Raw genomic sequence first — 21,932 nt, 5'->3', positions numbered from 1 at the left:
TAATTTTGATTTATAATTCCAAAGTATTGAAAAATCTAATGTAATATTAAATAAGAGTAAAATGGATATAAATAAGTAAATTATTCATTAATTTTAGAAAGTGGACAAATATTGTTAGACATCCAAAAATAGTATAGGGTCAAGTAAGAATAGACGAAGGGAGTACCAATTTGAAGAAGTAATTTGACTTATTAGATATTGCTTCCGTTTCTTTTTAGTTGTTATGTTATATTTTTCGAGAGTCAATTTAATTAACTCTTAAAATTAAATTAGATTACATTAATTTGATATTTTAAACATATAAAAAATAATATAAATTATAAAAAAATTATTAATATAATAAAAAATATATTTTAAAATATTAATCAAAGTTCATATACTTTTAAAATATCGAAAATTATAAACAATTTATTACTGGGGTGAAGTCCAAGCAAGAGGTATACATTGGGAACCATCACACTTCACACCATCTATCAAGAATGCCACCTGTCTCACACACTAATGCGTGTACTCAGAATAGTGATTTATTTTATTATTATCTTAAAAAAATTTCCCCTCCAACTTTATTTATGTTGATCGCTGAAATAGTACTATATCATAGCACCTATGATTTTGTTAATGATCGTTCTTATGAAAGATGCTTTTAGAACTTTGAAGTGTTGAAAGTTATTTTTATAAATAAGCAGTTAAGTGCTTGGATAAAAGTGCTTAAATGAAGAAAATAATGTGAATTTTAGGATTAAAAGAATAAAAATGATAGTTTGAGAATTTAGTTAAAATATAAGGGATATAAAAGTAATTTTCTTGATAAAAAAAAATGACTTTAAGCACTTAGAGAAAAAAGTTAGGAATCCTAACTTTTTATTTTTGACTGACTTTAAGAACTTTATGGCTTAAAGTTAGTATTAGACAAACACGTCTAAAAGCTAAAAAGGGCGTTGGTTTTGATCAACTTAATGCTCATTCAAACGGGCTCTAAATCAATAAATAAAATGCATTAGCTTTTTATAGGATGCCGTTACATTATTTATTTATTTTACAATTCTTTAACATTCTTAATTAGAGGAACTCAATTAGAAACTAATGGTTAGAATACTATGGGTTTGCACCTTCTGACCATATTGTTAATTTTTACAAATACAGTTAGATATTTTTATAATGGTTATCATCATAACATCTCTCACTATAATAATTCAGTTTGCTTGAAATTCAATTACGTTTTATTAATATTTTTTTATAATAATATTATTAGCTAAAAAAATATTCAAACAGATGATATTATCATTAAAAAATTGACTGTGCAACAAGTCGGAAGTTTTTTTCAAAAAATAAAAATAAAAAATCACATGTTTAGTGCTGTTATCACATGATGTGATTCACATCTTTTAGTGTAATTGGCTTAGGAAAATTACAAGTGCTCAACAATAATTTACACTGCTAATATTCGACTTTTCTATGCAGGTTGACTCAGCCATATATTTATTTTAATATTAAACACCAACAAAACGTAGTTTTTAGGAAAAAAATATTTTTTTAACTTTTGAAAAATAACCTATGCTATTATTTAAATTTATTTTTTTAAAAAACTTGATCAAATACATAAACTCTCTAAAATATTATATATATATTTTTAAAAAAAATATAGAGTTTTGACTTCTCAAAAAATTGACAAAAAAAACTAGTAATATAAAATTAATGTTAATAAAAAAGTTTATCAAAATAAATAGCAGAAACTTAGAGATTGTGATTACGTGAAATTAGAGTAAAGTTTGATGAGTCCGTCCAAAGCAAGAGCATCAAAAGTTTTGTCTTGATCTTATGGCTCAAGAAAAAGGTGGACCAATAGAAGCCTTTGAGTATGTTGGTAGTACAAATTAATTTATTTTTAAGTTCTATCACTCTCGTATCATAACTAAATTTATTGGAAGATGTGAAATCATAAGCCATTTAAACACTAATATCTGATGGAGATATTTTACCAAATCATTCAAGAAAATGATTTTTATTTTTTTGGCTAAGCATATGTAATGATTATATTAAAAACTTTAGTAAAATTCATTACACAAACTAGAGCTCCGAAGAGCATAATTGTTTACCAATTAAATATTGCACATATTATGTGATAATTGTCCTAGGACAAGTAGTTTCGAATTTATCCGCAATATTATAAGTGATAAACTTAATTCATGAGAATATACTCAATTCATTTTGAGTCGGTCAATTCTACTCATCTAAAAAGGTGGATGGTTAGACGTAAACAATGTCTAACAATACATATATATGTTAAAAACTTAAAATAAAGATGCAGAAATATAGTACAAGAGACACACTTTTGAAAGAAATTTCGTCTTTCTTCTTGTAATTCAATATTCATAATATCACATCTTTTTATAATCTAGATTTAACTTTTTTGTCTGAAATACCATATTAAAATAAATATATGGAATCAACATTTTATTCGTTTTTTGTTATTCAATATCACCTCATTTTATTGCCTAGGCTTGATTTTACCTTTTCAAAGAAATCACAAGTTCATCTTTCCAGAATTTTAGTTTAATTATCAATCCTTCAGTCCTCTACTACATCAAATTCCTACCAGTCACATATAAATAAATTTAAGCACTAAATTACACCAATTATTTTTGCATTACAGCTACCAGTCACATATCCTCTATAGGAAAACATTTCTATATTTGCAATACAATGATTCATTAATCCTCGTTCAATCATTGAGTGCAAAACAAATAGAGTGCAATAACTAGCTTAATAATTTGCTACTAACTATGCTAATTAAACTAACTATTCGATCTTAATTTGCATTTGAGTTACTCAAGTATTTTCATTATGCTTGACAACAATATACAATTATATCTTATATAAGCTTGGAACTTTATACCATGCATTATTGAAATTACCCCATATTCTATAAAGATTAAATTAAGTTCAAATTTTGTAGAATAAATAATTGATTCATATGAAGTAATAATCTCTATGTATAACGTAATCATTTATAATATAACAATTTTATATATACTTTATTTTTATGGATATATAAGATTGATCAAGAGCGATTGTTGTGCTGAAAATTATGAATATATAAGATTGTCTGACATGTTCTTCACAAAATTAATATTAAGTGGAATAAGGTAAAAGTATTGTGCTTTGCTTGGTTCATGAGATACGAGATACAATTAATTTATTTTGCTTTCTAATTTAGAAATAATTTACTATATACTTTGCTTGGTTCATGGGGCAGAAGACAAGATTAAACTACTATTTGATTATTCTTTTTCCATAGTTTATGAAGGCGTTGATTGATACTCTCATATACGTTAGTAAGACTAAAGACAAAATTTCCTCCATTTTGACGTTTCAATGTGCTTAGATATGTTGACATTGAAGTTAATAGAAAACTAATTAATCTTTACTTAATTATAATAATCAAGAAGGGAAGGTATAATTATACTTTTGGACTGTCAATTAAATAAATGTTTATTTGGTCCTCAAATATTTAATAAAACGCGTTAAATCTTTAATTAAGAAAAACATGTATTTTTAGTCTTGTAAAGCAAATTAAATGGTATCTAAATTATTTTTATGATAAATATTACCTTTTAAAAAAAGAAAAACTTACAATCATACGAGAATAGTCAAATACTCCTTTTATTCCTATTTACTTGTTCAAACTATATAAATTTGACTAACATTTTAATATATTTTTTCTATCATATTGATATGAAAAAAAATTTAATTGGATATTAAAATTTTTATTTTAAAATTTTTATAATTTAATTTAATTTTAAAAATTAGTTAAATTGATTATTGGAAAGGGCAACGTGACAATTAAAAAAAACGACGGACAATTTTTTAATTTAGAAATTGGAAGGACCAATTTAGTCGCACAATTTAATAATAGAGGGTCTATATAATCGCATTGAAGATTAACAGAATCTTCTTCTTCTCTATTTTCCTTATACTCTGTCACCTCAAAACTGTGTAGACTCCCAAGTCTCCCTCACCCCACCCCCACCCCCACGCCCACTCTCCTCTTCTCTTCTCTGTTTTCTTCAAAGCTTCACATTTTCTTGATTTTTTATTGAAGCCCACATGTGTGTCTATGATTAATTCTTGTTTTGTTAACGTAATGGAACCGATACGTTTTCCTTAAATTCTTAAAATTTGTCTGTTTTTTCTGTACCCAAAGTCAACATGCAAGCTTTGAATCAGCTAAGTTGATTTATTACTAAGTTCAAGAACACTTTTTGAGGCCGCCCTTTTTAAATAAAAGAAAACAAATTGTTTGCAGAAAAGGGGAAGAAGAAAAAGAAAAAAGAATTAAAGATGAAGAATGATGAACAAGCTCTGTTTCTCTTTGGTATTTCTCTTTCGACCCGACCCAGATGGCAACAGTTCCTTTTGTGCTCTTCTGGGTTCTTCTTTGGGTATCTCGTTAATGGCGTCTGTGAGGCAAGTTTTATGAATCTGTATTTTTTTCTGCACTTTTCTTGTCTGGTGTTTGGCCACCAAGAATTGCCATAAAGGAATTAAATTGAATTGCCCTTTTTTTATTGGTGTTTGGTCACTGAGAAATCGTCATAAAAGGAAGGGTTTTGATTTTTTTGGGTCAACAAGAATTTTCTCAAAGAGAAGTAGTTGGGAGTTGTTGTTTTTGATTTCTTTTCCTTTTTGCATGTTTAGTACTATGTCTTGTGCTTAATTTTTTTTTGGCTGAAAATGGGTTTGGTTTCATGTTGATTATGTTAAGAGGAAATTTCTGAATTTTGTTAGTATTATATTTTTGATGAGGGATTTGTCTCTGACAATGTAGTCTTGAATGCACCAAGTTTGTAACATAATGTGGAGATCTTTATCATTAATGATAACTCATTTATATAATTGTTGTTTTCTAATGTCTGTACAATGTTGAATCTTTTTTCTTGGGACCCCCTTTATGGTCCATTTTGCAGAAGTAATTCTGTTTACTGTTAGATAAAGAAATTGATGTTTTCCAGCTTTTGCCTGTGTTTTCACTTCAAGAGCCCTTGCTTTTTTCCTTGTTACGCAAGTGTAGCTAGATGTTTATTGCAGTTTTTTCTGGCTCCATGTTATTCCTGGTATCAATTGACATTATATTGGATTTTTCTAGTGCAATTGAGTATTTTTCCTTTGTAAAGGTGAAGCTGATTTTAGCTTTTACAATGTCATGATTTAGAATTTGCGTAAATGCTTTCATATGTTGAGGGGCGAGTGCCTGCTAGAACATAACTACAGTTTTTCTTAGCTTATAAGTTATATATACCGAAGTATTTCTCTTTCGCAGTTGAGTTACAAAGCATGTTCTATATCTTTCATGATGAGCATGTTATGAATATGTCTGATTGTCACCTTAACTTTTATGTTCAATTACAGGAATATGTGTATAATAGGCTTCAATTCAGGTAATTTGACATGTCCCTTTTAGGATCATCATTAATTACATTTGGCTTGATCTGTGTTTAGAGATTAATTTGGTTATGTGGTGGGTATTTGACTAAATGCAGCTATGGATGGTACTTTACCTTTGTTCAAGGATTGGTTTATGTGGCTCTTATTCATTTCCTCAATGGTTTTACTCCAAAGCAAATGGTGAACCCATGGAAGGATTATGTTAAGCTCTCTACCGTTCTCATGGGCTCACATGGGTTAACTAAAGGGTCATTGGCTTTCCTCAACTATCCAGCACAAATCATGTTCAAATCTGCCAAGGTGAATAGCTAAGTCAACTCCTCTACCAACCAGCGTTCTCCGTCTTTAATAAATTTGGTAGACCAATTTTATGATAGATCTCGAAGGACTTTTAAGATGTTTCTTCTGCTTGACTTATCAATAAGAACAATAAGGGAAAAAAATAAACAACTATGATATTTCCGTTAACCAAGTGCCTTTTTGGCGCACCTTGACAACTGGCTTTCCTTTAACATGAGATTTTTGCAATAAGAGTTGTAACTTTTTATTCTTTATAGTTCATGACAGAATAGGATAAATGATAATTTTGGTAACAAATAATAAATGTGGAATAACAACTGTGTCATTGATTAGTGGAATAGAAGTTTATTAGTCTGTTGTACTTTACAAGCTTCATGTTCCAATTTACAAATATTTCAGGTTTTGCCCGTCATGGTAATGGGGGCTTTCGTGCCCGGTCTGCGACGAAAATATCCACCCCATGAATATATAGCGGCAGTACTCTTGGTAGCAGGGCTGATTCTTTTCACCTTGGCTGATGCACAAACCTCGCCAAATTTCAGCTTGATCGGTGTGCTAATGATATCTGGTGCTTTGATTATGGATTCCTTTGTGGGGAATTATCAAGAGGCCATCTTCAAGTCGAATCCTAACACATCACAGGTTTATTTCATGTTCTTTTGCATTAAATATGATGCTTAATCACGAGAATAATCGCTCATGACAAACTCATGACCAGTTCACACCTTTAATATTGTTTGTTTAACCTTTAACTTTACAGATGGAGATGCTCTACTGCTCAACAATTGTCGGCTTTCCTATCTTGTTCGTGGCTATGATTGTAACAGGAGAACTAAGGATAGCATGGCCTGCATGTGCTCAGGTAATCATCACCAGAAACATGCATCTTGTTTGAACCTTGTTTCCTGCTTACCTTGTTTCTTTATCTCCTGCAGCATCCCTATGTTTACGGAGTCTTGGTGTTTGAAGCCTGTGCTACTTTCGTGGGGCAAGTGTCTGTCCTTTCCCTCGTAGCAATATTTGGTGCTGCCACTACTACAATGGTTTGTTTCTATTTAGACTTCTCCTTTTAACGAATTTGTTTGATTATCTCATTATGACCCTGTGTGTACATCTCCTACTTGAACTCGCAATTTACTTGAATTTGTACAATCCTTAACTGCATTGACATTATCAGATTACAACTGCAAGGAAGGCTGTAACATTATTGCTTTCATACATGATATTCACAAAGCCTTTGACCGAACAACATGGTACCGGATTGCTGTTGATGTCTATGTGTATCATAATGAAGATGTTGCCTGAAAACAAGCCCCCGCAGAAAATTATCCCTCTTCAACAAACTGAAAAAACACGCGAGAATGAAGATAACAGATTTCAAATAGGCACTGAAGAGGAAGAAGAGAAGAGACCTTTGGTCTAAAACAAAAAGTAGAGAGTCTATTATTTCAATTTTTATTAGCTTATAGTTGTAATATGGCAACAAAATGCTATGCTCTTTTTAAAAAAAGAATATATACTTTATTGCAATTCATCTAAGGTGGTAAACATTTGTCAGAAGTAATTTATATCTCTTGAGGGTATTTAGCCCATCTTTAGATGATGAATATGAAGTTATATAGGTTGGGGATCTCTCCTTAGGGACAGTAACAATAAATGTTACTAATGATCCTTCTATATGAAACTTATATTATTATAGTGGAAAGTTCAAGGTACAAGTGGACAACAACAATGTACAACTTCTAAAGCAATTATTCTTTTTCTTGTCCCCTTTTTTTGTTTTGGCCAAAACTTAGAAATGTTTACTTTCAGGATCAAGCGATGAAGTTGGTAACCTCTCTCACACTAGAGGAAGGCTAAGTTTTGGTCAGACAGTTGGTTAGCCTCTTTAACTTGTTTAAGATTTAAGTCGAGCCTGGATAACATCCAGGGTGTGATCTAGCGGCCAAAATGAAGTGAGTGAATATTTCAGAGATTTGAGTTTAAATCTTAGTAGAGACAAAGTTTACTAATCTCCCCTTTCCTCCCTAAGAAGATAACCCACCATTGTAGATCGAAAGCTTATGAGTTTTAATTCGGAGCTTATACCTTATTTGTTTGCACATAAGAACAGTTTTAGTTGGTAATTAATTCTGGTTGTTTTTAGATTTGAATCTTAATCATTCAAATTTTAACGTTAAGTGCATTTATTATTATTTTATAATTATTTAATAAGTTAGATTAAATAATTAAGATCTATAGCAAAATTTTAATATCATTCAAATGTCTATTAAAAATAAATATAAAAATACCATCAGTTTATCATGACTTTATTTACTTTGTGTTAGAATATACTATTAACCATGCCTTTAGATATAGTATTATTTATTCAATTTAATAAAGTATTACATTAAATAGATCATTTTGTCATATATGTGTCCTCAACTTATATAGTAGATGATTTGGTGTATAAAGTTTGAGCTTATACACAGATGATTTTTTAAATCATCGGTTCTTATAAGTTAAAAGTTATAGTTCACAATTGTAGATGAAGATTTGGACAAACCATCAGAAAGATTGTAGCACGAGATTAAATGTAATTTATCTTGATTATGAGAATGACATAGTTCTAACTTCTCGAGCTAGTGGATTTTGTATGTATTGAATGAGACCGAATAGAGATAGATGTTTTAGACAGACTGATAAAAAATATATTCTCTAAACTATTAAATGTACTTATATTCTCAATCTTTATATAACGATTATGATCTGTATATATTAATTATCGTTTTAAAAAATTAAAATGTGAGGTTCTGAGATGAGTCAATATGCCTGGTAGATTGGATGATAATAATATATATTGGTGAAATAATTAGTTAGTTGATGGAATCCATATTTCAATATAGCGATTGATGATACACTTTTTTATGAGAAGCTTATAATTTTTCATGTGCAAACCCAGCCGGTAGATTTATGAATCTGACGCATGAAATAAGTTAAGTATTGCTCTAAAAAAAATTAACCATTGAATTAAATTTGTCAGTAATTTAATTTATTGATTAGTATCTATAATCTTAACATAGGAAATTACATAAGTGTTTAATGGGAAATTTTGAAATATAAATAGAGGAGTGCAATTACGAATTTCTAGTGAAATGATTTGTAATTTACTATGGTAAGAATAATTCAAATTAGTTTTTTGGAATTATTTTCATAATAAGAAGTTTCAGTAATTAATTTTGTGGTCCGTACAGTGCTCATATTTAACTAGAACTCAAAATTCTATTTCTAAGCGAAAAGGGAAGGAAGCACGTGGTTTTTCTATTTGTTTAGAGAAAAACCTAGTTTTCTTCTCCCTTTTGGACTGGGAAAGAATCTCTATAAATAGAGATTCTTCTAACCTAGAAAGACAATTAGTTTTCTATACGATACTTGCACACCCAAGTATTGAGAGAGTTTAGTTATTAATTAATTTGGAATCACTGTAGAAGACCCTAGAATTGGAGTCTGACTTGCTTCAAGATATTTGTTCAAGCTTCAAGAGGTATTCCTTGAGTTAATTTTTAGCATACTTTGTATGCAATACGTATTTGTAATTATTGTCTATAATTCATGTAAGCAGTAAAATTCTGAAATGCTTTCGTTGTGTGCTATTTTCCAACACTTTAACCATTAATTGACGTCATTGCTGTCGTCGTGCATACCGCTCACCACCGCCATGTCATTACTATTAGCCACTATTTACAATCATTATCACCAACCATCATTATCACTACTAACAATTACCATCATTAACCATTACTATATATGTCGACAATCACCATTATTATTCATCAATAACTAATATTGTAGTCCATCACCAACCATCACTATCCATAATTATTATTAATCACTATTTCTTTCTATCATTACCACTAACTTCTACTTGCAAACAATAGCTTTTAGCCAATACCACTCCCAATTTACATTAACCATTAATTTTTAATATATATATATATATATATATATATATATTTTGATTCACGATATCAAATATCAAATATATTCATACATGTTGATATTTATAAAAACAGATGAGGCCTAAAATGGGGTGTTGTTAAATAAAAGTAGCCCACATGAAGGGTATTGTGGCGGCCGCACGCCGTTTATGAGATGCTAAAAAGTTGTATGGACACGTGACGGAAGAAGAAACATTCATTGATGACAAATTCTTCACAACACTAAATAAGAGCTAAACACGTGTACATTTCAATTGCATTAAAATAACTCGATCGAGTTGTGAGGAAAACAGAGAGAAGTGAATTGTTGAGAGAAAATGGCGGAAACCAACAGCAACAGTGCTCCATTACTGAGATCAATAGATGGAGAATTGGAGAAAGGAAGACCCAAAGAGCCATGGAAAGGAGAAGTAGTGAAGAGCATTGTATATGCAGGCCTTGATGCCATTGTCACTTCTTTCTCCCTCATTTCTTCAATCTCTGCTGGTCATCTTTCCTCTGGTACCCATTAAATCATTTCCATCTATATGATTTTGATATATATACTATTTTTCGACAAAGGATGTTCACAACATGTGGTATCGGGTTTATCTGAACAAATTAATTTTGATGTGAAGCATAAATTTATGTATAAAAAATGGGGGTCATGGATAAGAACTTAAAGGTGAACTGGTAGAGTTTAATACATAAACACGTCCATTTAACTTGTATGCCTACGTGATGTCCTATGTGGCAATTTACACGAGATACACTCAAACTGAGTTGTATTACATCATGTAGGATGCCTACTTAGTATTTAGTGTGTTGGGAGGAAGCACTACAACTAAGTTTGATATCATAATAAATAATGAAAATAAATTGGACAAGAGAGATTGACTCACCTATGCATCCCGACTAAGGTCTCACAAACGTGCACAACTTGTAAAAGAGACAACTCACTAAGAGGACACTTTAGTGACACTCAAGACTACAATATTTATCTTGGTGTATAACTCTCTTTGTGTTCTTAATCTTTTTTATTGTATTATTTTTGAGATGATCTAAATGAGTCAAAAAGCCTCTATTTATAGGAAACAAAAACGCATAAAGAAATTCTTGGACGGTGCCTCCTTTTTTGGCTTTCTTTGACTTTCTTACATAGTGCGTATGCACGCCCAAAATTGGAGGCCTTAGATGCCAGCTAAGGCCAATTGCCACGTTTATGTATTATGCCTAGAGTTTATCCATGTCTTTGTTTATGTAGATTGGAGAATATTGCAGCTTACTGTGTACATTTTTGTTTGCAGTTGATGTTTTGGTGTTAGGTTTTGCTAATTTAGTTGCTGATGGAATATCTATGGGGTTTGGGGATTATGTGTCAAGCAGCACAGAGAAGGATGTGGCAGCCAAGGAGAAGAAAGTGACCGAGTGGGATGTCATTAACCAACACAGGCCTCAGAAGCAGGAATTACTTCGACATTATCAGGAACTTGGAATGAATGATACTGATGCTACTACAGTATGCTTCTACTTGAATTGAATGATCCTCTGTTTTTTTTTTTTTTTTAGTTTGAAGTTCTAGCTGCATCTTCTTTTTATCCGTAGACGCCACTGATCCCCTGCAGGAGTGTTTCTTTATGGTTCAAATACGATGATAAACACGTTAGGACTCTAGCTAGCTGTTAGCTATGAAAGTGATCACTTAGTGGTTTAATTTATTGATTAAGAATACAACTTCAAATGTGTGCCGTGCGTTTTCATCCCTTCTTTTCTTAGAAGGTGTGGATATGAGATGCTTGTAGTGTTCAATTTTTAACTTTGAGGTACCTTGCTAGTTGAATGTTAAAAAATGCTCTAGTTTTTGCTTCAGTTAACCTCATGTTTCTGAATGTTAAATGAACCATAAGTTAGAAAAAAGATAAGTACTCTAGTGCTTCTGTGATATAGTTGTCCATGGTTAACAATCTCTACTGTTGGTGCAAGGTCGTGAACATATTTGGCAAGTATAGGGACATCATGGTAGAGGAGAAGATGGCGATAGAGAAAGGATTATTGCCACCAGATCAAGCTGACAAGCCATGGAAGAATGGGCTAATCACATTTACTGCCTTCATTGTGTTCGGTTGTGCCCCGCTTCTGGCATTCATCGTGCTCATCCCGTTCACAAACAATGACAGGCACAAGTTCATAGGTGCCTGTGTGTTCTCTGCAGTTGCCCTTGCACTGCTGGGGATAGCTAAGGCCAAGATTGCTGGTCAGAATTATGCTCTTTCTGCAAGCATCACACTTTTCAATGGACTCATTGCTGGGGCTGCTGCATATGGTATTGGCTGGACACTCAGAAATGTTGCTGGCTTGGAAGAGTGATCACTCCACTTGTCACTATTATGTTTCAAAACTGGTTTTGCTGCTATGGGTCACGGAACGGGCGAGCCCTTGGTGATTTCCTAGTTTTTAACAATTTTGTTGACGACAAAATCATGTTCTAAATCATCTTGAGATATTACTGTCCTAACTTTATGTAGTGAGTGACTTTTTTTTGTCTGACTAATGTACTGTTATGGTAAAGGTTCTAACGTAATTGGGATTAGGAAATAAATGACATGACAACAAAATTCAAACCTGCAAAGACTACAAAATCTAAATAGAAGAAATTCATTTCTACCCAAGAGTCTATTTCAACACTTGTTTGAAGGAATTGACCCATCTATAATAAAATATATCAGGAAAATATACTGATAATTTCTTCGAGATATCAACAAGTTGCTAACAAGAATCTCGACTTCAATATGAAGAAAATTTCCCTCATTCTGTAATTATTTGGTTGATTTGATATTTATAAACTTAGTACTGTTCTTTCCTAATTGAAGACTCAGAAAAAACCAATAATATCTAACTAGAACCAATTCGCTCTCACCAGCACAAGTACAACATAACTCTATCTGTCAAGGCTTAACTCTACAAGCAAGATAATTATCAAAATCTTGGGTATACATCTAAGATTCCGTCAGAAAATGCTACCTGAAATGCAGGCTCTCTTGTCTTTTCCTAATCAGGCTATCTTGCACAATGTAAAATCTCGGGTTAGAATTATCTAGAGTTCCTCGGTCAATGCTAATTGTAATGCGTGCTCTGCTTCCTTCAGGAAGAGACGAGTTAGTTGTTTCTGCCCCCGCCGGTATATTATGCTAGATTGCTTATTTCTGCTCAGCAAATGATTCTGGGCAATGTCACTGGTCCTGGATCTGCAGCAATAAAATAAGTTTTAACAAAGTTAAATTCGCATGCTAATTTCATGTTGGTAAGCCAAGTAATAAAAACTTCTCTTAAAGGTATAAGTTTGTAGTTTTCGATCATACACTCCACAATCTTCTGGGGTTTCCACGGTGCAGGCTTTCTCAAGTAATTCAGTGTCATTATCCTCTGTTCCTGAACCTTCTTCCAGATCCAACATCCTTCAACAGAAAACAAAGTTTGGAGAGTGAGTAAGCAAGTGAAGAAAAAAAAATATGTTGTCAACTGTCGAGAGATACGAGTAGCACAAAGAATCTATAAAAAGTCTTTCAATTGGGCTCATTTCCCCACCAAATTTGATGAATTTACAGAATTGGATCAAGACGGAGTAGACTGTTCCTAAAACACAGCAACAGCCTTTTCACGAAGATTCTGTTTTTTCTACATAGATTTCTCGATGCAAATCGAGAATGATCAAAGTGAACATTCTGTTCTAATGATCACTGCCATTGTGTTACAGATGCTGGTTAGTTTGTCTGTGTGGAACTGTATTCCTAACCAACAAACCTCAACCAACTCATTTTCCCATTGTATTGTGCAGAAAAATATGAAGCAGCAAGAAATGTAGGAAGTGTAAATAGATACAAGCAATTTCAACTTTTTGGCTACAGGGAGTATTGAGATGCTCTTCCTGACGTTTCATGAAAATTCAGGAAGAAGGATGGTATAGAGGATAAACCATAATCTGTTTTTGTCCGACTCTTTGATTCAAGTTGATCTGTCATTTCTTTAGGGTTTGAGAGGTGGGCCAGGGGCTAAATAAGCATATTTTGGATCTAAAGATGAATGTCCACTCTGTAATAACTTTGGTGCTACACTACCAATGGCAGCATATGATAGTACTAGGAAGAAGGTTACTTCATGTTAAGCAGATCAACAAGAAGTTGTAAAGCTCCAGAATCTCCACAAGCCTCCCATATTGCTGCTTGAACTTCTGTGTCAGTTGGCTGCCTTTCTCCTCCAGATCCAACAAGCTTTGAGAAATATAAAAGAATTAGTGATCTGTATAAAATGGCTTTTTCTTGCTTAAGCGGTTAAAAAGATTAATAAGACAAAAAAAACCTCTACCATTTTATGTCTCACACTTCCATATTTAGTCTGTTCCATAAAGAATAACATCTTCCTATATGTGCTCTATCAAACACCTTCACAAGGAGTACTAATGAAGCATCTGTACTCTTTTTAATCTAATTAGAAGACATGGAAGTGTTCGCACCTTGGTTTCTCAGATGGCTCCCAAAGGGACACCAGAAAATACCAGAGTTTAATACTTCTTGGTAAATTCATCAGTTTAAATTCCATGGGATCTTTTAGTTCATTAATAGTAAAAGTTTTACACATCCTTTAACATGTCTCTAGATTACTCCATAAGCAGTTATATTTAAATTCAGAAAGAGCATTTTGCAGAGAGCTTGCTAATTTCACCCAGTTCATATCCATTACACATGCTTATTTTAGCATTTAGATGACGTCTAGTTCCCAACAATGGAGCAAATGAAACTACATCGTAGCAGAAGTCAAAAGAAAAAATCTAATTAACATAAGAGATTCATGAAATTCGCGCGACCAGGTATTCACAGAACTGAAACTGGAGTTGTAGGAACTATTAACCAGAAGCATATTTGGGGATTTCAGTTTTTATCCATTCTTTTCCAATTCAAAAAAAATAAATGAAAAAAGATCAAGAGATGTTGCGGAAGATGGATCTAACCTCCTCAAGTAGGGAAGAAACACGATAAAGCTCATTTTCTTTCATTGCTAATGTTCTCAATGCATTCAAAAAGTCTGCAGGAAAAACTAGCTTATGCAAGTAAGAGGGCGTCTTTCGCTGACCACTCCAACTATAATTGCAAACTTGACTACTGACGGATTTATCTTTGTCTTCCACAGATGAGTTGGATGGAGGGAAAGATCCACGATTTAGCAAACTTCTTGGTAAGAGACATCTCAATTCAGCTTTCTGCAGACAGAGATGAGCTTATCACTGCACACAGAAGGCACCAAGCCTGACTTCTGTTTAGAGTTCTATGAGATTATTTGTAAGAGAAAGCCTGCTGACCTGTGCTTCAAGAAGTTGAGCTTTGGACTCTGAGAAATCAACGTTTTGAATAGCTTCCACAGGATAATGAACCTGAAATTTGTTTTCCAATTGTGTATGTTTAATCCAGACTATTCTATCTGTTATTTGACCAGTTAACGAAGGTAAGCATCCAAACAAATTGAAGAGGATGAAGTAGTTCAAGGTCTTTACTAAGAACCTTTGGCACTTGATTCTGATCCATATGGACCTCTTAATGCCCAGTGCTCCATGAGGTTTCACTCAAAGTGACTTGATGAAGCACATTCAGTTGTCGCTATGAGGCTTGAAATTAAACAAGGACTGGACAGCATACCAAACAAAGGCCCTAGCTTGATATGTTGTTGAAGAATGCCAGCAACACATCCAATATGTTACGTGAAACCCAAAAGTTTAATTAAGACCTTGAATACAGCAATTTAGTTGACACAGACCTCTACTTCTTAACATGGGCCATGTTTTGTTTTTTTTATGATGACAAGGGAAACCCGCATCCGCTACCCTTTGGGTGCACACAAGGTAAAACCCCTGCTCCTATGCAATAGCTCGCAAAAACCACACATGCGAGGTAACCCACACTAGGCAAGCCCGATGCGAAGAGGTTGACCCAGAAGGCAAACATGGGCCATGTTATAACATGGACAAAGACGAGATCAAGCAAGCATTGCAACCAGTAATGATTCATAATACCAAATATTCATTTAGATAGATTACCATGAGATAGTCTTCAGGATTATCATTAATGACGAATCCATACAGGTACAGCAGTTCCTGTCACAAGATAACCACCTACGTTAGCAACTTAGCATGAAACATTAAAAGAATAATAGGAGGGAAACATAAAGGACAGGTTGACTTTGCTTAGGAAGTTTCAAAATCCTAATGCAAAATCATAAAGCTTATGATTCATAAAGTTAGTTTAATGAAGTTACTACGCAATCAGGCAGGATATCAGCTGATAACAACTACATTAGCAATAGTACACTCCATAAAAAAAAACATTGATCTCATAATCTGAGAACCTTGCATGTAAAATTAAAAAGAAAAAGATATCAGAGATCCATTATTCTGCTGCAAGATGACAATCATTTTCAACAACATAGGAGATTAAGATGCTGCTTGTAACCCACCCCCACCCACCCAAAACCTTTCTCTGCCAAGAAGAGTCATTCTTTTCCATTTTCAAGTAAGGATTTAACACTGTAGTCTACCAAACAGCCGAGTCAAAACAAAGATCTAAAAATGCTTTTCTACTGCTTTATGATCCAGAAAATGGCAATACGACTAAAAGCTGCATTATTTTCTAGTCATTACACCAAAGCCAGATAGACATCACAGGAAAGGGTTCATTAATGTAGCAGTTCAGCCACCATTATGGATACACCTTTCTCTCTCAGCAGGATCCTCTTTAATAATAAGTGTGATGAACAGTGGTAAACATACTAAAAGCTACCAGCTAACTCATCAATGGAGAAGGCCACATTATCAGCAAAATTAAGCAACGCAAAGTTTCAGACGCTAAATTTGGTGTATGAAATCTCACATAACAGGTGAATGTACCTCATTTCCCTTGTTACCATAGCTAATTGATATCTCTTTCTCAATCATGGAAGGATTTTCTCCAGCTTTTTAATCAGGAAACACACAAGTTAGTTGGCTAACTAGCAAAGAGTGTATGGTATGGACTGGAAAAAATAGCATATACTAAGAAAAATATAATAAATTAGTTAAGAATTCTACCAGAAAGAAGGTACATGGAGAAAGTAACTCCAGTTGTCGCTCCTGTTCCATCAACTTCCCATGTTGCTGCAGCTTTGAAATCTATGGAGCAATTTTAGCAGAAAAGGAAATAGATAAACATGAGACTCGTTGTGATCCAACAACAATTACACCTCAATTCCAAGCTATTGGGGTTGGCATATGAATTCACACTATCTAGTTCTCTCCAAATTGGTCCAGTAATTGAAAGTAAATGATGAAGCTTTTAGAAGGCCGAGAACACCATCAAGAAAGCTAGAAATAAATTGATGCACGGGAAAATTTGCCATGAAAATGAAGCTGAAATAGCTCTACCAATATATCCACTCTTCATATTATTCAACCACTCTTTACAACAAGTAGTGAAGAAAAAAAAATACAAGAAGTATAGATCCAAGCAAAAACTTGATTGAGTGTGCCTGATTGTAGTAAGCATAAATTGATACTTACTTTAAACAACAGCTTTCTGGAGATAACAGAGGTACCTCAAAAAAGAAGCTAAATCTATCATAATAAAACCAAAATCATAAATTCTTGGAAAGGAGTTTGCAGCAGAAGGAAGGTTAGTTCAACAGAAACCACACAGTATGAAAGTAAACAACAGCTGCACAAGTCTTGCAATTGGAGTCAATATTGTGATACTTTCTCCTAATTGAAGAAAATGCTTAGAATAACTTTGTACTATGGTCCTTGAGATACAACATAGCATTATACATGTATCTAAGACATTTGAAATAGTTGAAGCCAACGAAGAAAGGAAACAAGCGAAACAAACAGCCTCTAAAAATTACAGATATCAGGGAAGAAGCAAGTTGGAAGACGTCTTTTAGGTCGTTCTGCATATTCGCATTCAGGCTCCATCATACTAATCAGACAGAAATTATTAAATAGTTAAAATAAAGAACTGCAGAGCAGAATATCAGTGAACTAATCCAGGAATAGGTGGGGTACCAAAGGACTGCTAATTACCATGGTTGCAAAAATCGATGCCTGGGACCAGACCTTCCACCCAAACTATCTCTCCTTGTGAAATGGAAGCAGTAGAAGCAACTTTATCTTGAAGTGAATCATATTCCGGTACTGAAATCATAGGTATTTAAATTACAGACAGAACTATATCTCATTCTACCAAGAAAGAATAAGGTTCCTTAATTGGAGATGGGACATTGTAGGAAGAAACATAATAAAGGCAATGAACATTGTTCTCACCTTTTGCAGACTCTCTATTAGATAAACTGCCGCCACCATTAGTTTGTGTTGCAGAATTGACGATTTTGCCAGAAATGGCACTATCTTGTCCTTCTGAATCCATAGGAAATACATAGCAGCGCGGAAAAGGGATATTTAGTGCTCGACTCCAAAATATGGAGTTTGCCCTATGATATCCACGAGATTAAAACGTGTCAGTAGCTTACATAAAATTAATATAATATTGAACTGTGAAGATGAGAGCCATTGTTTAGGAAGAGAAAGATTGTCTAGCTCCTAGAAAGATGCATACCAAAGGAAGTCTTCGAATTTTACATCTCTGCCAAAAAAAAGCAACAAGTTCAGAATAAGATTTCTAAATAACCGATGCACTTTTAAAGTCCAACACATCATAAAAACCACAAGACCAACACACTGGGCTCGCGAGCCGTTCAACTTCAAAAAGGTGAAAGTGCCAAAAAAGATTATTATGTAACACTGTTTGCACTGAATCTAAGTATACTGTGTGCTAATATAATATGCATTCTCCATTACACACTGGTGAGTACAGCATATAGCTTTTTATCTAGCATTAATTGTTCAATAAACCATCAATCCATCAGTCGTGAACTCAGCATAGAGACCAACCATGAAGGCATGGAAGTATGGATTATGTCATTTTCCACCTGAAGGTACATTAACCACAAATATGATTATGATTCAAAGTAAAAGCAAAAAGCAAAAAACCAAAAAAGTTTTATTAGTGACAACAATGAAACTGAGGCTACCAAGTTTCCTTGTATGCATAGGTAAAAAGTGGTTAGCACATTATGTAACATCCCTTGCACCAAATCTAAGCAAAGTAATTCACTATGTATTCTCCACTGTAAAAATGAAGATTACAGTGTATAACTTTGTTTTTAGCAGTATGATATTGTGCAGGCAAGGGTGAATTGTACACTCAACACTAGTTATAAAAGATTGATATTGCACATACCTTTCCGGATGTCCATCGAGAGTTAAAAGCTTCTCAGCCAACCTCTTCACCTTTTCATCAAATAAAGACTGCAATGTTTTTTTCTGCAACAGAAACCTGCCTTAGGTCATGTGCTTGATAGTGAATGTGAAGAACAATTAACATTCATGCTAAAGTAGTAAACCAATTAGCTATCCAAATCCAAGAGGAAAAGAATGTCGCCAATTCATTTTATTAAGCTCACAATGGCATAGTGGCAGGTACCAGGGATTTATGTATCACCAAAGAGAAAGACCTAATTAAAAGTATGCTACTATATATTAAAAAACGATACCTGCAACTGAGTAGCCCGATACAATGTGGTTCCTTTAAGCTCTAAAAGCTCGTCATCAGAAAACCAAAGTGGATTTCCAAATGTGGTTGGAAGCATATCAAAGTACCTGTTGTCTTCTAGCAATTATTGCCTTAATTTTCTATTTAGAAATGAACCCTGATTAATTTAATACTTACGGCTTCCATGAAGAGTTTTCTCGTAGGTGTTCCACGGTTAGAAATAAGGTAATCAAGAGTCTGTCATCTACTTCCCCTTCCTCGAACATAGCCCTACATTCAGGTCCAAGAAGAGAATCCTGAAGTACCCTCATTGGAGTTATAGCCAAATCTAATGGAACCACCAGTAGTATCCCTGATACAATTTGACACCGCGCAAAATAAGTATATGCACGATTGAGAGCATTTTCCATCTTATTCCCATATAGTTAAAGTTTTCATCGAGAACCAAAGAACATTACTACAATTCAAACGGAAAACACCCCACGACACAGTATTGGACAATAATGTTGCTAGAAGAGTCATTTTAATCAATCAAAACATTTACAGGCTCAAGTAAAAATCACAGAAATTTATAGAACATCGATAATTTTGATACTCAAACTCCAGAGTTGCAATAAAGCATTATCTCTCTCCTCTTCACCCTGAAGACCCAACAGGAAAAAAGCATAACTTTCACAAAGAAACAAATGTACAATTGAAACCAAGATAAATAAAAGAGCTATCTATTAATATGAACTTGCTTTCCTATCTACAATTCCACATTTACTTACCAACCAAATAACCTTTAAACCAAGAAATGCTGCAAAAATTAAACAGCTCGTGCAAGAAAATAAATACGAAAAAAATAAAAACTTTACCATCAGATGCATGATTAGATGAGAAAATTCCAAACCCTTTACTGGAATCACTGTATTTGATTCTACAACCACGTAGTTCTGCTCTGTTCAACTGAATTTGAAGTCCAAGTTAGTGAATAGAGAGTGACCCATTATCATTTATGCAAAATTATGCTTAGGGGTATAAATATAAATTTCCAAGAACCAATTTTGAGACCTCTAGCCATTGAAGAAACTGGTCAAGCTTAGTTTCTTCAGGAGTCGCCATTGCCGAAAACACTGTTCAAGCTTCTGTGTCGCTCTTCGAAGGAGACAAAATTGTCGTGTAAAGGGCCTTGATAAAGAAATTAGGTGAAGTAATCTACCCTGAACTTTTTCCAAGTTAATAATGCACCCATTGTTATTTCCAAAACTTACTTGAGAGCCTTATAATTAAATTGAATGAATCAATTAGGTACTATTTTTTTGTAGTCTACCATTATAATTGATATACTGTATTTATTTTATTAGCTCAAAGGTCAACCATCTCCTTAAAACTAGATGCTCTTTAAATCATCACAAAAAAATATTATAAGAGTTGGATATTTAGAGCCCGTTTGGATTGGCTTTAAGTTGGTCAAAACCAACTTAAAACTCCTTTTTAACTTTTGGACGTGTTTGTCTAATGCTAACTTTAAGCCATAAAGTTCTTAAAGTCAATCAAAAATGAAAAGTTAGGATTCTTAACTTTTTTTTTCCAAAGTGCTTAAAGTCATTTTCTTTGACCATGGAAATTACTTTTATATCCCTTATATTATAACTAAATTCCCAAACTACCTTTTTTTATTCTTTTAACCCTAAAATTCACATCATAAGCACTTTTATCCAAACACTCAACTGCTTATTTATAAAAATAACTTTCAGCACTTCAAAGTTCTAAAAGCACTTCATATATAAAAGTTACTTTTTTAAGCTCATCCAAACGGGCTCTTATTATAGGAAAAAATGATCAAAAATGTCCTTAAACTATTGAAAATGAATAAAAATGTCCTCCGTTTATATTTTGGTCTAAAAATGTCATGCCGACAATACTTTGGTCCAGAAATGCTCTTATTATTATTTAATGGGTGAAAAATGAACTTGAGGTGTCTAAAATGAACAAAACTTAGTTGAGGTGTCTAAGTAAAAGTTGATGCCAACTTTAGGGGGACACCAATGGATTCCGCCAAATCATAATTTCATATATCATAGTCATTATCATAGGTTTGAAATCATAGATTAACTCATTTTCATAACATACTTGTAATGTGAGAATTATCCTTTCATCAGTACAATCATATTTGCATAATTCATATTTTTAGGCCTTAGGTCACCACATACGGTCTTAAGTCACCTTACTTCATAACTTGCGTGAAATTCATATCTTGAACTTAGAGTAAAACTCAATTGTATAATCAATTGACTTTGAAAATCATGTAATTCACTTGAAAACATGCATGATCATAAACTTTATATCAGCCTATACATAATTCATATAGATAATATCCCTTGGAAGTACAATTCAAAATACTTATAATTTACATCATGAATCCTAGAAATCAAAATAGGAGAATTCATGGAAAGACTCTTCAATTTAATGCAATAACCATCAATTTATATCAAAATAGACTCATGACCATACTTTGAATCATAATTCATGCAATTGGAATAGGGATCATAAAACCTATAAAATACCATACTTTAATTTGATAGAAAACCTTGAGAAATTGATTGAGCTTCATTGACGAAAG

The 21,932-nt window shown here is 33.1% G+C and overlaps 3 protein-coding genes across 4 annotated transcripts; 2 read left to right on the top strand and 1 right to left on the bottom strand.

Annotated features, from left to right (window-relative positions):
* The first annotated feature begins 3,970 nt into the window (after positions 1 to 3,970).
* On the top strand, positions 3,971 to 7,496 carry LOC129886631 (UDP-galactose/UDP-glucose transporter 4-like). Its single transcript, XM_055961403.1, has 7 exons — positions 3,971 to 4,467; positions 5,410 to 5,438; positions 5,541 to 5,745; positions 6,145 to 6,387; positions 6,506 to 6,607; positions 6,681 to 6,788; positions 6,923 to 7,496. The coding sequence occupies exons 1-7, from the start codon at positions 4,342 to 4,344 to the stop codon at positions 7,166 to 7,168; spliced, it is 1,059 nt and encodes a 352-aa protein (XP_055817378.1). The 5' UTR covers positions 3,971 to 4,341; the 3' UTR covers positions 7,169 to 7,496.
* Positions 7,497 to 9,830: 2,334 nt separating this feature from the next.
* LOC129886630 (protein CCC1-like) lies at positions 9,831 to 12,322 on the top strand. Its single transcript, XM_055961402.1, has 3 exons — positions 9,831 to 10,223; positions 11,009 to 11,220; positions 11,685 to 12,322. Exons 1-3 carry the CDS (start codon positions 10,040 to 10,042, stop codon positions 12,066 to 12,068), a joined length of 780 nt encoding a protein of 259 aa, XP_055817377.1. The 5' UTR covers positions 9,831 to 10,039; the 3' UTR covers positions 12,069 to 12,322.
* A 15-nt stretch (positions 12,323 to 12,337) lies between these two features.
* Positions 12,338 to 20,567, bottom strand: LOC129886629 (uncharacterized). Of its 2 annotated transcripts, XM_055961399.1 has the most exons (16): positions 20,381 to 20,567; positions 20,185 to 20,275; positions 19,505 to 19,679; positions 19,329 to 19,434; positions 19,016 to 19,098; positions 18,332 to 18,358; positions 18,040 to 18,206; positions 17,800 to 17,910; positions 16,813 to 16,893; positions 16,633 to 16,697; positions 15,787 to 15,843; positions 15,055 to 15,126; positions 14,707 to 14,955; positions 13,854 to 13,969; positions 13,061 to 13,156; positions 12,338 to 12,946 (listed from the first exon to the last, which is right to left on the bottom strand). In XM_055961399.1, exons 1-16 carry the CDS (start codon positions 20,429 to 20,431, stop codon positions 12,796 to 12,798), a joined length of 1,698 nt encoding a protein of 565 aa, XP_055817374.1. In that variant the 5' UTR covers positions 20,432 to 20,567; the 3' UTR covers positions 12,338 to 12,795. The 2 variants fall into 2 exon arrangements, with proteins under 2 accessions (XP_055817374.1, XP_055817376.1); XM_055961401.1 differs by lacking the exon at positions 18,332 to 18,358.
* Positions 20,568 to 21,932: the final 1,365 nt, after the last annotated feature.

This window comes from Solanum dulcamara, chromosome 4, assembly GCF_947179165.1.
Source record: "Solanum dulcamara chromosome 4, daSolDulc1.2, whole genome shotgun sequence".
Taxonomy (NCBI): Eukaryota; Viridiplantae; Streptophyta; class Magnoliopsida; order Solanales; family Solanaceae; genus Solanum; species Solanum dulcamara.
This window is presented reverse-complemented; position numbering and strand designations above follow the sequence as displayed.